Source organism: Plectrocnemia conspersa, unplaced genomic scaffold, assembly GCF_051122295.1.
Source record: "Plectrocnemia conspersa isolate PC_06_02 unplaced genomic scaffold, ASM5112229v1 ptg000003l, whole genome shotgun sequence".
Classification (NCBI taxonomy): Eukaryota; Metazoa; Arthropoda; class Insecta; order Trichoptera; family Polycentropodidae; genus Plectrocnemia; species Plectrocnemia conspersa.
The window spans coordinates 24616233-24629207 of record NW_028277167.1 but is presented as its reverse complement, the minus strand read 5'-3'; the positions used below and the strand labels follow the sequence as shown (position 1 = coordinate 24629207).

The 12975-nt window shown below is 26.6% G+C and overlaps 2 protein-coding genes across 2 annotated transcripts; one reads left to right on the top strand and one right to left on the bottom strand.

The window, feature by feature from the left end:
• Nucleotides 1-4120: 4120 nt before the first annotated feature.
• Nucleotides 4121-6324, top strand: LOC148237044 (uncharacterized). The gene is made up of 2 exons (XM_088182315.1): nucleotides 4121-4344; nucleotides 5906-6324. The coding sequence occupies exons 1-2, from the start codon at nucleotides 4333-4335 to the stop codon at nucleotides 6122-6124; spliced, it is 231 nt and encodes a 76-aa protein (XP_088038441.1). The 5' UTR covers nucleotides 4121-4332; the 3' UTR covers nucleotides 6125-6324.
• Nucleotides 6325-9640: 3316 nt separating this feature from the next.
• LOC148237043 (uncharacterized) lies at nucleotides 9641-10042 on the bottom strand. Its single transcript, XM_088183286.1, has one exon. The coding sequence runs from the start codon at nucleotides 10040-10042 to the stop codon at nucleotides 9695-9697; it is 348 nt and encodes a 115-aa protein (XP_088039412.1). The 3' UTR covers nucleotides 9641-9694.
• Nucleotides 10043-12975: the final 2933 nt, after the last annotated feature.

The following is a 12975-nucleotide window of genomic DNA, read 5'->3' as shown; positions in this document are numbered from 1 at the left end:
TATGTATTTAACAATTGACGATATTTAAAAAAATGCTTGAAAATTTAGCTTGCTATATTTTCATCGTAATAATATAATAAATTCGTAAAAAAAATTTTAAGCACAATTTTTAGAGTGATGAGCTTACAATTTTTACTTGAAAAAACATAATTTTATTTTATTATTTATGCATTAAATTTATAACGGTAAATTAATAACCTAAAAAAAATTATTTCAAAACTACTGTTGAATATATTATACATATCTTTAAAACAACATTTAAAATAAATATACAGCTTAAAAATTGAAAATCATAAAAAGCATCTTATACATTAAACGTTTTATTTTACAAATCAACATAAAATATTTACAACTTTTGTTTGTAAATTAACTGCAGACATCTGCACCTAGAGATTTCAAATAAACGTCTAAAAAAATTGGTTTTTTATTAAAAAATAAAAAAAACGGTTTAGCAGTTTTAAATATTAACCGTCATTGAAAATTTAAAAAATTTTGTATGTCAAAAAAATTTTTTTACGAATATTTGTTTAAACAATTTTTATAATATAAATTATTATCACCTTTTTTTGAAGTATTAAATTCATATATAAGGTGGCATTATCAAAATAATAACTTAATAATAATGTAAAAAAATGCTGATTTTAAACAAAAATTTGAGTTAAAAATCGAAAATCTAATTCAAGTTAAAAATATAAAATCATAAAAATCACCTTTTACTTTAAAAGTTTTATTTTACAAATCAACATGAAATATTTACAACTTATGGATAACTGGTGTTTTCACCTTTTTTACAAATAGTCCAGTCAAATAAGGCGAAATAAAGGCTAAACCTCGGAATGAAAGATACCAAGCTGAAATTTTGCACAGACCTTCGTTTTGATGTTCTAAGGACAGGGTGAAAAGTCTCATAAAATATCGTGTCTGCTAATCAAAATATCAAAGGTCAAAGGTCACAAAATTTGTTTTTTTGCAAATATCTCGCGTTTTATGCGTTGCACGTCATTACATGCTTCACAAAACTTGTAAAATATAAAATTATCTACAAGTTTAGTTATAATATTTGTTTTGTATCATTAACCGTTTTTGAGATATAGCGCGAAGAGTGGGAGGCGTACATCCGTTTATAGAATCCAGCGAGTATTTCTACCTGCTTAACTTGGTATAAGCTTTGAAAAAGTAAACAATCGTGAAAAAAGTGGTCTCGGCAAGTCGTTTGAACCATAATTTTATTACTTTCTTCATTGTATTATTAGGAATTAAAAATGAAATATTGCTCGACAAGAAATTTGTGCGAAAAAATTGAAAGAGTTGAGAGATGTCCTTACGGAGTATGTACCAGATGATAAGAAGATCATTTCCAAATTAAGAGAAAAATATTTAACTGATATTATAATTATAACGAAGATTGGATCATTCCCTATTTTTTCTTTTCGCGATGCTCAAGCTTAAGTTTTATCCATAGCTTGGTATGAAAATAAAAAAGGCACTTCGGAAGAAGAACACTTGCGCGTAGTGGAAGCTGCTGCGGCGATTATTAGAGAAGATATTCGATCTTCTGTTGTTGAGACCAAGTCTTATCCGCCCCCGAGTAAAATATTAATGAAGACATTCCGAAAACTTTATTACATTTTCTGCAAGAAGTTATTATAAAGAGCAGAAAAGGAAAGACGGGGCATTTTAAAACGAAATACACAGCTATAAGTCATGCTATAATGACTTCCATACGAAAACGGTCCTTTTCTTCGCAGTTATTAATGGGCCTATCTGTATTTCTTCATAAAAAAAATACAGATAGGCCAAACATCCATAAAGACTTTTGGATGTTTTGTCAAGTTTAGGTTTTTTCGCTTCATATAGTGATACTGTAAAATATTAAATTTCAGCTGTTTATCACCCACAGCCTCGTAATCAACCATCATAGTCAAGTGCCTTAGTACAGTATGCAGCAGATAATGCAGAAAAATATTTATACTCTTGATGGCTATAATACTGTTCATATAATGGGAATGATAAAAATAATAACTCCAAAATCTGAAGTTATATCTGATGACCGCATAAAGAAATTTACAACAAAACCAAGTGCAAATGAGTTAGCAGCACTATCACATATACCCCTTCTAGTGTATGAAAATCATGTCGTACCCGGATTGAGCAAGAGATTCAAGTTCAAAATTTTAATGATGTAGAAGAACTAACCGAACATATATTTAATGTAGTTGATTTGTTGTGGAAGTACGGAAAGTGGAAAAATATCTCACCGTTGCCAGGGTGGAATGGATTTATTGAACAACTCACAAAAAACAATGAGAACTTTGTAACTTCTCGGATTCTGTTTCTTACTTTTATTCATCGTCCTGTGAGTAATATGGACACAATTTACACTACATTACAGTGTGCTATAAACACTGCCAAGAAACATGAACAAATTACATGCTTAATAACTTTTGATCAGCCGTTGTACATAAAAGCACGTGAAATCGTAGCAGCTTCAGATGCTAGCTCAGACTTGTCCAGAGTAGTTGTGAAACTAGGTGGCTTTCATATGCTTATGTCTTTTATTGGATGCATAGGGTATATAATGAATGGAAGCGGAATCAAGGAAGCTCTCAGTACAATTTATGCATTGAATTCTGTCGACAAAATGTTGGATGGTCCCGCTTTTGCAAGAAGTATCAGAGGCCATACGTATTACTTTTTGCATTATCGATGATGATTTTTGAAGATATGGAGATTGAAAGTTATAATGCTTTAGATGGGTTCATTCAGCAGATAACAATTTGCGATGTTTTCTACGAAACTGTGGAAGAATGTACAGGTAACTCTGGCTCCGTAGTTTACATAGCGTTATCCTATAAACGGATGCGCGCTTCCCACTCCTCGCGCTATATCTCGAAAACCATTAACCATACGAAGAAATAAATTTTGACAAACTTGTAGAAAATGTTATTTTCTATAAGTTTTGTTAAACATTTAATGACATGCGACGCAAAAGAGGCGAGATATTTGCAAAAAAACGATTTTTATGACCTTTGACCTTTAATATCTTGATTAGCAGACACGATATCTTTTGAGACTTTTTACCATATATTTAGAACGCCAAAACAAAGATCTGTGCAAAATTTCAGCTTGTTATCTTTCATTCCGAGGTTAAACCCTTATTTGACTGGACTAAAATAGTAAAAAAGTTAACTGCATACATCTGAACCTAAGGATTCTAAAAAAACCGTTAAAAAAATCATTTCCTGACAAATAAAAAACCGGTTAACCATTTTTAACAATTAATCGTCATCAAAAAATTAGGAAATTTCGTATGTAGCAATAAAATATTTAAAAAAATAAATATAAAAATATTTGTTTAAAATTATGCAAAAAAATTACATGTACCTAACCTTAAATATTATCCATAAAAATAACCATTAAAATTTACAAGTAAACGAATATTTATAACACCTTATCGTCAATGCATTAAAGCGTTATACATATAAAAAAATGCGCCTTTTGAAAATGAATATACATTTGATTATGAAACATTATAAAACTATACGTGTTCGTATATCCCGGAGTTCACAGCTACTTTCGATCGTTAGAGCAATGACATTAGCTCGCGCTTTTTAATCATTGCAATCGAGATGAACTGCGAATTAAATTGTAAATAAAGATTTTTATTTTTGTTTACATGTTTATTATATATACATATATTATAGTAAAAGTAGATTACAAAAATTATATTAAAAAAATGGTAAAATAATAAACCAAATTGTTAATATTTTTTTTTATATTATCAAAATGTATTTTTTTATTAATATCAAACTTGCTTTGATACAACATGTGTATCATATATATCGACACAACCGCAACATCTTCATTAGGATCTGACAGTTTCCAGTTAGGATGTTTGTATTCGAGACTACGTCAATATCGGAACAATAACTAAAATATTTGCGACGTTTTTCAATGCGATTCTCTACAAATCCGCTTCCGGGACAGGCCTTACGTATTTTCCACCGTTGTTTTTCCACCAGACATTTTTTTGCTATTGTCCGTCCGGAAAAATCCATTTTGCGCTTCATCAATTCTGGATGAGTTCGAGTTTTGTTCGAAATCCACACTCTAGACACGCGTTTAGAATGCGGCGGCGCTAATTTGCCGAAGCATGGCTACAAATACATAACGATCCGAAGAACAAACGAAAAGAATGTAAATATATGTACATCCTCAGCGATAACAACAAGGACAATAATTCTTTACCTGGTATAAAAGAGGCAGACGCCTGAAGCAAAGGCATCATTCAGTTCGAGTCGACTGCAACGATAACCAAAACCAACAATCAACATGTTCAAATTGGTGGGTTTAACTTGCATATCTATTAGTGTCGAATAAGTGAAAAGTGTATAGTGATTTATATCTTAAAAAAATATCCATTAAAATTTGTTTTGGACCATTTTAACTTTATGGATATTTCAAATTAAAGCATAAAGATATTTGTGTTCATGTACTAAATATTCAGATTAAATTAAAATTTATAAGAAGCAATTTGTATCAATCAATATTTATACAAAAAAGAGATCTGCATATATAATTTATTTATTTGGTTTAGGTTAATTGTACATTTTTAGCAATTAAAATTCCATTGGAATGATATTGTGCCAAAATAAATATTTCTGTATTATTTAATTTTCTAATAATCTTTGCTTATAAAATAAATCTGATATTTGGTTTTAATGATTTTTTTTATTTATTTAATTTTTAATAGTCAATTTAATTAAATAGAAATTTAAAAAATGGTTCAGTAAATTTGAGTCATTATCTTTGCTACGTCAATTTATTTTTATGATGAATATGTATGTATTTTTTTGGATTTTTTCTTTGTTGAAGTTTATTAAAAAACAAAGTTATTTGCTATTTTATTTATTAAAGAATGGCTTAATTGATAATCAAAAATATATCAAGAATATTTTATATTTAGGAAAAAATATGTGATATTTTTTATTTTATATTAAAAAATAATTTCGCCATTTTGTTCATATTAATCATATTTTTGCTATGTTTAATCATTGTATTTTCTAATAGGATCAGTCATATTATTTTATTATTAATTTTAAATTGTTTCTTAAGATTTCTGTTGATTACAGTATTTTTTACCTCAATTTTTGTTCAGTAAATAATTATTAACTTTTGCTCAATTAAATGAACGTTTTGTCAATTAAAAAATAATTGTAACATTAAAATTAGCGATATAAAATATCAAGATCAATTTATTTATAATTTTATTCTAAAGAACAAAGCGATAATTTTACTTAAGCAGTCCTCAGGTTTCATTCAACAAAAAATAGACTAAGAAAATCGAAAGTATTTTTATCGCAATTATGAAAAATGTTTATTAAATACTATTAATATTTTTTAATTCAGAATGTTCCTTTATTTAATCTAGTTATTATTTGTGCATAATTTTAAATACATATATATTATTTTAATATAGTTGTAAAAATCATATAGCTTACTTTCATACCTCTTTAATGAGTATAAGTAAAAACGTATACATTATCATGACAAAGTGCAGTTTTAATGCATTTTATAACACAGTATTATGATTTTTTTATATAGAAACGATTTCAAACTTATGGATTATAGAAATATATATATATATATTTTTAAATACACCTTAATGAAATTTTTAATTAGATTAAATATGTTAATATTAATTATATAGAACATATAAACTGACCCTAAAATTTTGCTTTTCGAACTAAAATATTATTGTACGAATTTAAATGATTTTATATTTTAATATTTATTTTTTTATAATAACATCTGAATGATTTAAATAGTAGATATATACATAGTCTTCAATATTTTGATCTAATTTTTTTTTACTAATTTTGCTAATTTATTTGTATTTTTTTAGTTCTTCTTCGTCGCCATGTTGGCTTTGGCTTACGCCAAACCCACAACTTTCGTCTCACCATACGCAGCTGCATACACTTCACCAGTTGCCTACAGTGCTTATTCCTACAGCCCATACGCAGCTGCCTACACTTCTCCCTATGCCTACAGTGCCTACAGTGCCTACTCTTCTCCATATGCCTACGCTTCTCCATACTCCGCTGCTTACCTCTACCGTTAAACAAACCAAGATGAACAAATTCGACAAATCCAAAGCAATTAATTAAAACAAGCATTTTTGGCTAATATTACACATGATAATATCAGTCCATAGTTGCAAATTGTAAATATCGATCCAAAATACAGCATCGCAAAAAAATCAAAAAAAATGTTTTACTACAATATATTATTTATTGAATAAATCTGGATTATGACACAGTTCTTTTGTATTTTATTTATTACATAATTGTACGTTACACGCATGATAAGTGTCATATGGCATGTTTTGAATAGCAGTATCCTTAGATGGTCAGGCATGCTCAAAAACACTTTCGTTGTCTTTAAAGGCCAAGAGCGACCGTGAACTCCTTTGTAATGCATTTTGTTTTGGTCATCGTGCCATAATGTGTGTTTTACGCTTTCCGATTGGTGATTGATGTTTTTTCCAGAGAGCCATTTGTGAATTGTATCACAATGACAAATTAACATTGAAATATAATGCGAGTATTATACATCATCTTATATACTGCAGCACCTCCAAATTGAATTAGAAGAAAAATGGTCGTGTAAAATTTTAATGGTTGGTGATTTGATCTGTATAGAAATTACTCATTTATATTTATATTGTCATGGTAAAGATCAATTAGATAAATTATTTTTTTAAGCTCATCACAAATGAAAAATAATGATTTTGGGCCTCATGACAAAAATAGCATTTTGTGTATTTCGTAATATATTTTTTTAATAAATATTAATATATACGAGTTAACAAGGATTTGTGGTCGATTTTTTTGTAGCCGTCGCAGTGGGAATTTTATATTTATATTTATTTTTAATACTAATATATAAATAAAATCAGACGAAGTAAAACATCATGTATTTTAGTGCTATAAAAAATATATATTATTTATAAATTTTTGGTTAGTTATAATATGAGTTCAACTTTTTTATATTGCAAAAATATGATATTTTGCAATAATTAGATACTGAACACAATATTTGTAACGACTTAAAATACTGAAAATATTTTTTTCAATATTTAAAATTTTTTAACGTTAATAATAAAATATTTTATATTTTTATGCAGCAGTTTAAGTTTCAAAAAAGTTCATGCTGATTGATTTTTAAAGCGTAACCTAATTATAAATTGATATCTTCCTAAACTGTTTACATTTTTAAATGCAAAAAAACAGTAAACATGTTTATTCTGTCATAAACTAATGCAGAAAATATGTGTATTTTTTATTGTTTGTAATTGGATGATTTTAATTAGCATATATGCAAAGATTTACTATAAATCATTTAATAAAATAATTGTTTTACTGTAATATTTATTTAATATTAATAAATTTGTTGCCTATTTAATTTATAATAGCCCGTTATAAATTAATTAACACTACATTAATAAATCAATATGTTAAAATTATAACACTAGTAAATACTAATATTTTTTGAACTTATATTAATTAAATGTGAATGGAAGTTATTTAATTTATGTGAATAGTTGTTATTTTATTTTAATATAAAGCACCTACATAATCTACTTAATTAAAAAAAACCTAATTGCTTGGAAAATCGTATTTGTTTTATCGCTATTTTAAAATGTCAAATCATTCAAGGAAGTTGTTTGTTTACAATAGACAATTATGTGTAATAAATATATCAATACTTGGTGATTAACCAATAAAATATTTTTTTATAAGCGATTATCATTAAATGATCTATCACGATCACGACTAAATGCTAAACATAGCATTAGCAATTATATTAAGGTTCATTAATAAATTATCAATTTTATTTTAAGTAACGCGTCGATTACATTCCTACGAAACAAAAAATGAAACTATTATTAGATGAAGTCTTTAAGATTTATTACTTATTAAACAATTTTAGATTATTAACTACATATGTATTATTACTTTTAAGGTCAGAATATTTTTATTGGTGTCCGGATTATAGCGCAAACAAAAATTGCGTACACGAAAATTCCACACAAAGAAAATTCGGAACATAAGTGATTGTTTGATTGTCAAATATATTTGCTGTTTAATATTTATCTCTATTTTAAGGTAAAAATCTGTTAAATTTTAGGACACGTAAATGTATGATATTAATGTAATTTACTAATATAATTGTTAAATATTTTTAAAACATGATATGTTTGAATTAAAACCATTATAACATCTGCTATTATTTTTTATATTTATTAATGTATTCTTAAATATGCATATATTAATAATCTATGATAAGAATTTTTATTGTTTGAAATTATCGCTGTGCGTAATTTTCGTTTGCGCAATAAAAAACGAAACATTTTTTTAATTGTAACATATTATTATTTATATATTTCTTTAACTTTTGCTTTAAAGATTTAATATCAAATTTTTTATTTTTAAAATATAGTAATTTGTGTTTCATAACAAAAGAATATTAATTTTTGTGATTTTATATTAAGTATATATAATATTAAATTAGTTACATTTTTATCAAGGAAGTTTTTGGATGATCTCCATTAAACATATCATTTTTGTATTTGTTCTTCTCTTAAAAATTCCATCAGTGTTTCTGATAGATAATAGTTACACAGTAAGCTTACTAGGACAATAATTAATAAGTTATGTGGTTGTAAGGATTAATATATTATAATATAAGTCTATTCAAATTTTATCTGTTTTTTTAAGCCCCCTAATTTGTGAGATTAGGAAAAGTACAAAAAAAACAAAATTATAGAAATCACTCATTACGATCTACTAAATAAAATTATGACGAGAGTGAGTGAGAGATAAGGACGTGCGTTTCATGCGTTTCGCACGCTCACTTCTTCTCACTCACTCTCGGCACTTTACACGCGAGCGAGCGAAAGGGAATATATCTCAATGTACGCGCCTGGAATTTTTATGACACTGTCGATTTCAATACGAAGCGGTTAATTTCTATATAATAAATAATGTCGTTCTTAGATTACCAAAAGCAAAAATAAGGCATATTAAAATAGTTAAAAAAATATTTTTTTGTCATTCAAATACTTTTGACCTCTATTAAATTCTTGCCAAAAGTATGCTTATTTATGAAAATCTGGAACAGACCCACCCATTTTATGCAACAATTGTAAAACATTTTAAAATATTTATCGAGATTTTATTTCTCGGGAAATCAGAAAATATCTAGAGCTATAGAAATTTTTGATTTGTCATTTTTCTCAAGGAGAAACACTAATCAAGAACTATAGATTAATCTATAATTAATATAATTAAGGAGCGGGCGGTGACATACTTTCTCTCTCGCTCTCTCGCGTGTTAAATGACGAGAGTGAGTGAAATATAAGAGCATGCGGTCCGCATGCCGCACTCTCATCACTTAATACGCATTTGATCGAGAGGGAAAGTATCTCACCGCCCGCGCGTGATATATATATATATATATATATATATATATATATATATATATATATATATATATATATATATAAATTTTAACTTGAAAATTTATCATCTCAAAAAATATGAGTACTACTGTTTGATATTATAAAAATACATTATTTGTGATGAGATTATTTATTCGTAATTTTTACATGTTTATAGGCTTAGAGTATTCAATAATATTTGTTGTAGGCAGAGTAGGCGTATGGCAGAGCATTGCTGTAAGCTAATGGAGCAGCTACCAGAGATTTGACGATTGGAGCCTTTACTACTGAGCTGTAAGATGACACAGCTGGATAGGCAGAGTAGGCTGATACAGCTGGATATCCAGAGTAGGCAGACACAGCTGGGTAGGCAGAGTAGGCAGACACGGCTGGGTAGTTGTAGGCGGATACAGCTGGGTAGTTGTAGGCCGAAGAGTAGGCAGAGTAAGCAGGGTAGGCAGAGTAGGCTGAGTAGGCTGAGCCTGGGTAGGCAGCAGCTACGGCTACGAGAGCGGCGAAGAACAACTGTAAATACATAAAATATTAGAACATGGAAATTATAACATGAATTGAAGTTATGATTATTCTACTTACGATTTTGAACATTTTGAAGATTTTTAGTGCTGTGCTACCTTTCTGCAGAAGGAATTGCGAGCGAATGATGTATTGTGCGTTACGTTGAGGTTTATATAGTAAAATATTAAATACGGAAAAGTGTTTTGTATAACAATTACCGAGGCGGAGTGCAAAAATCTTACGAATTAAACTGGTTCTTAATGAACGTCCGGCCGTAAAAAATATCAAGGTTATTTTTTTGCAAGGGCGATTTTTTTTATTTGGCAAGTTCGATTGTTGAAGATTATTTTTTGCACATATATTATTATGTATGTGCGTAAAACGTGCGTGAGTCGATGGACAACAACAAATTGTCTAATATGTGTGTATTAATAAAAAAATTAAAATGCAAATTTTATGCGTATAGAATACTTATTGCTTATACTTGATACACGATATATTTACTATTTATGTTCATATGGTTATTTAAAATAAATATTTAATAATAATAAGCCAAATCATACATAGGAATAATACAAATTTATTTTTGCTGTTTTGCATATTTTTTGTTAAAATAAAATTGTAAAACTTAGTCATACTGTGGTTGAAAAATGCATTTTTACAATTAACCGGTCGTCGATCTAGCCACAAAAAAATATGACGAATGGCTAAACTTTGCCGATACATTTTTTTTATCATAAACGTCATACCTTTTTATTTGTTTGTTAATAACATCGATTATAATATTTATTAAACCGTGCAACTATTTTATGAAAAATATAATCGATGTGATTATTCATATTATAAGATAAGATATTATTGTTAATTTAAACAATAGAACTGTAAGAACATTAACTGGGAAAATAAATATGTACATATTATCAGTTCCAATCTATCATTATATAAAATGAATATATGTATATAAATATTGTTTTTTATTTTTATTTTATAAAAAAATGCACCATACAAAGAAGAAAAAAATACATATAAAAATACTTAAATTTATTAATTTTAATAATTCGATTTTTTGGAAATGATTACTATTTTTCGTTTTATTTATTATTTAATATTTTTGATTTATATTTTATAAATTTACTGATTTTTTAAAATTATTTTTCTGATTTAATTATATTAAAATTATCTAATTTTAATTATTAATAAATGAATATTTTGAAATAAATAATTTAATAATCAATTCTAAATTTAATTAAAAAAATAACAATAATAGTTAGTCCATAATTCTTACACCAGCATCTGGATGAGAATAAATCAATACTATCCAATGAAAAGTTAAAAAGTCGGACTCTTGATTTATGAGCTTAATTTCTTCTGGAAACGTGTTAGTATTTCAAAATACTTTCGAAAGGAAATTTCCTCATAAAAAATAGTATAAATAATTCATATTTATTTTATTAATTAATAAAGCAAATATAGCTAATTGTATATACATTAAACAAAACATACATATTAATATACTAACATAAGTAGAATACAAAATATATTTTAATAATATATTTCTTAGTTATTTTCTTATACCCTTAAATTATCTCTATTTTCAGTATTAAATCTATGCACATATTCTTTTCTAGCTTATATGTAAATACTGAAACATATGTCTCCAATATTTCTCGAATACCCCTTTACACTGGTAAATTTATTTATATTTAAAACTACTCTCATTGTTCAATTTTGTAATTTTTAAAACATCGTCTTATCTATTAATTTATTAAGCATATATACTATTGTTGCAAAATAATTAAAGTGGGGTAATAAAATACTATTGTATTTTTTTGTATTTATACCTAACATATTTATCATCCTAGATAATATAACTATTTTTTTTAAATTATGTAACAATAATGTTTTTTAAAATTATTGTTTTTAATATTATAATTATTGTTTTATTGTTTTAATAATTGAATTTAAACATTTTATAGTATCAACAATTTCTATAAAATAGTTATCTATATTATTATCTAACATATCTTTGTGGCGATAGGCAAAAATTGTATATCTTATGTAATATCCTTGGGAATTATGTGTCACACCTAACCGTAAGAAATAATAAACTAGACGATAGAAAAACTTATAACGTGCTTAAAAAATATAATTACATAATAATGAAAATTATACCGGATGATATTATCGAAAGGATTAACTGATTAGCCTAAAAATAAAATTGTCAAACAGTAGAGGTCTAGGCTTTATTTTATTGATATCATAATAAAACGTAAACTTGGACTAAAAATTGCCACTTGAATTATACATTTTAGAGTAATTAGAAATAATTTAATCTAGCCAATCACGCCAAAAATAAAAAGCGAGAAGATCTGAAAAATGAAACAATATTACTATTTTCAAGATCCGAAATGTGCAAATAGACACTCTCAAGTTTTTCTGGGTAAAACAGTAACGCCTAAACTACAAGAAAAACGATCTGGAAAATGAAACAATGTGATACTAGGAAATACTGAAAGGTGTCTAGTTTTCGGTCGATTTAGTAATTCTATAAAGCTAATCATATACTAAATATTATAACTTATTATTGGCCGCATGTATGTTATTAATAAATATAAATAGCAATGGACCCAAATAGGATCATACGATACCACAAAACAAGCAAAAAACTCGTCGAAGCAACCAAGTAACAAATGTCAAATTTTCGAGATAATAAACAAGAGTAAATATGGATATTTTTTATGTTTTGAATAATTTTTTTAATAATAGTATTTTCAACGAACAGTAAAAAATATATTATCATTCGTCTTAAATTTTTTTATGATATGTATAATTAATAAAATAATTAAAGTTATTGGAAAATATTAATGTTTATATATTACTCATACACTGTCTGATTTTTCGGTTGATCGAATTTTAAAGTATATTTTTAATTGGTTAAAGTCTATGTAAACTTT

Coding starts and splice junctions, on each gene's coding strand:
- LOC148237043 (XM_088183286.1), bottom strand. CDS start 10,042: ATGTATTTACAGTTGTTCTTCGCCGCTCTCGTAGCCGTAGCTGCTGCC.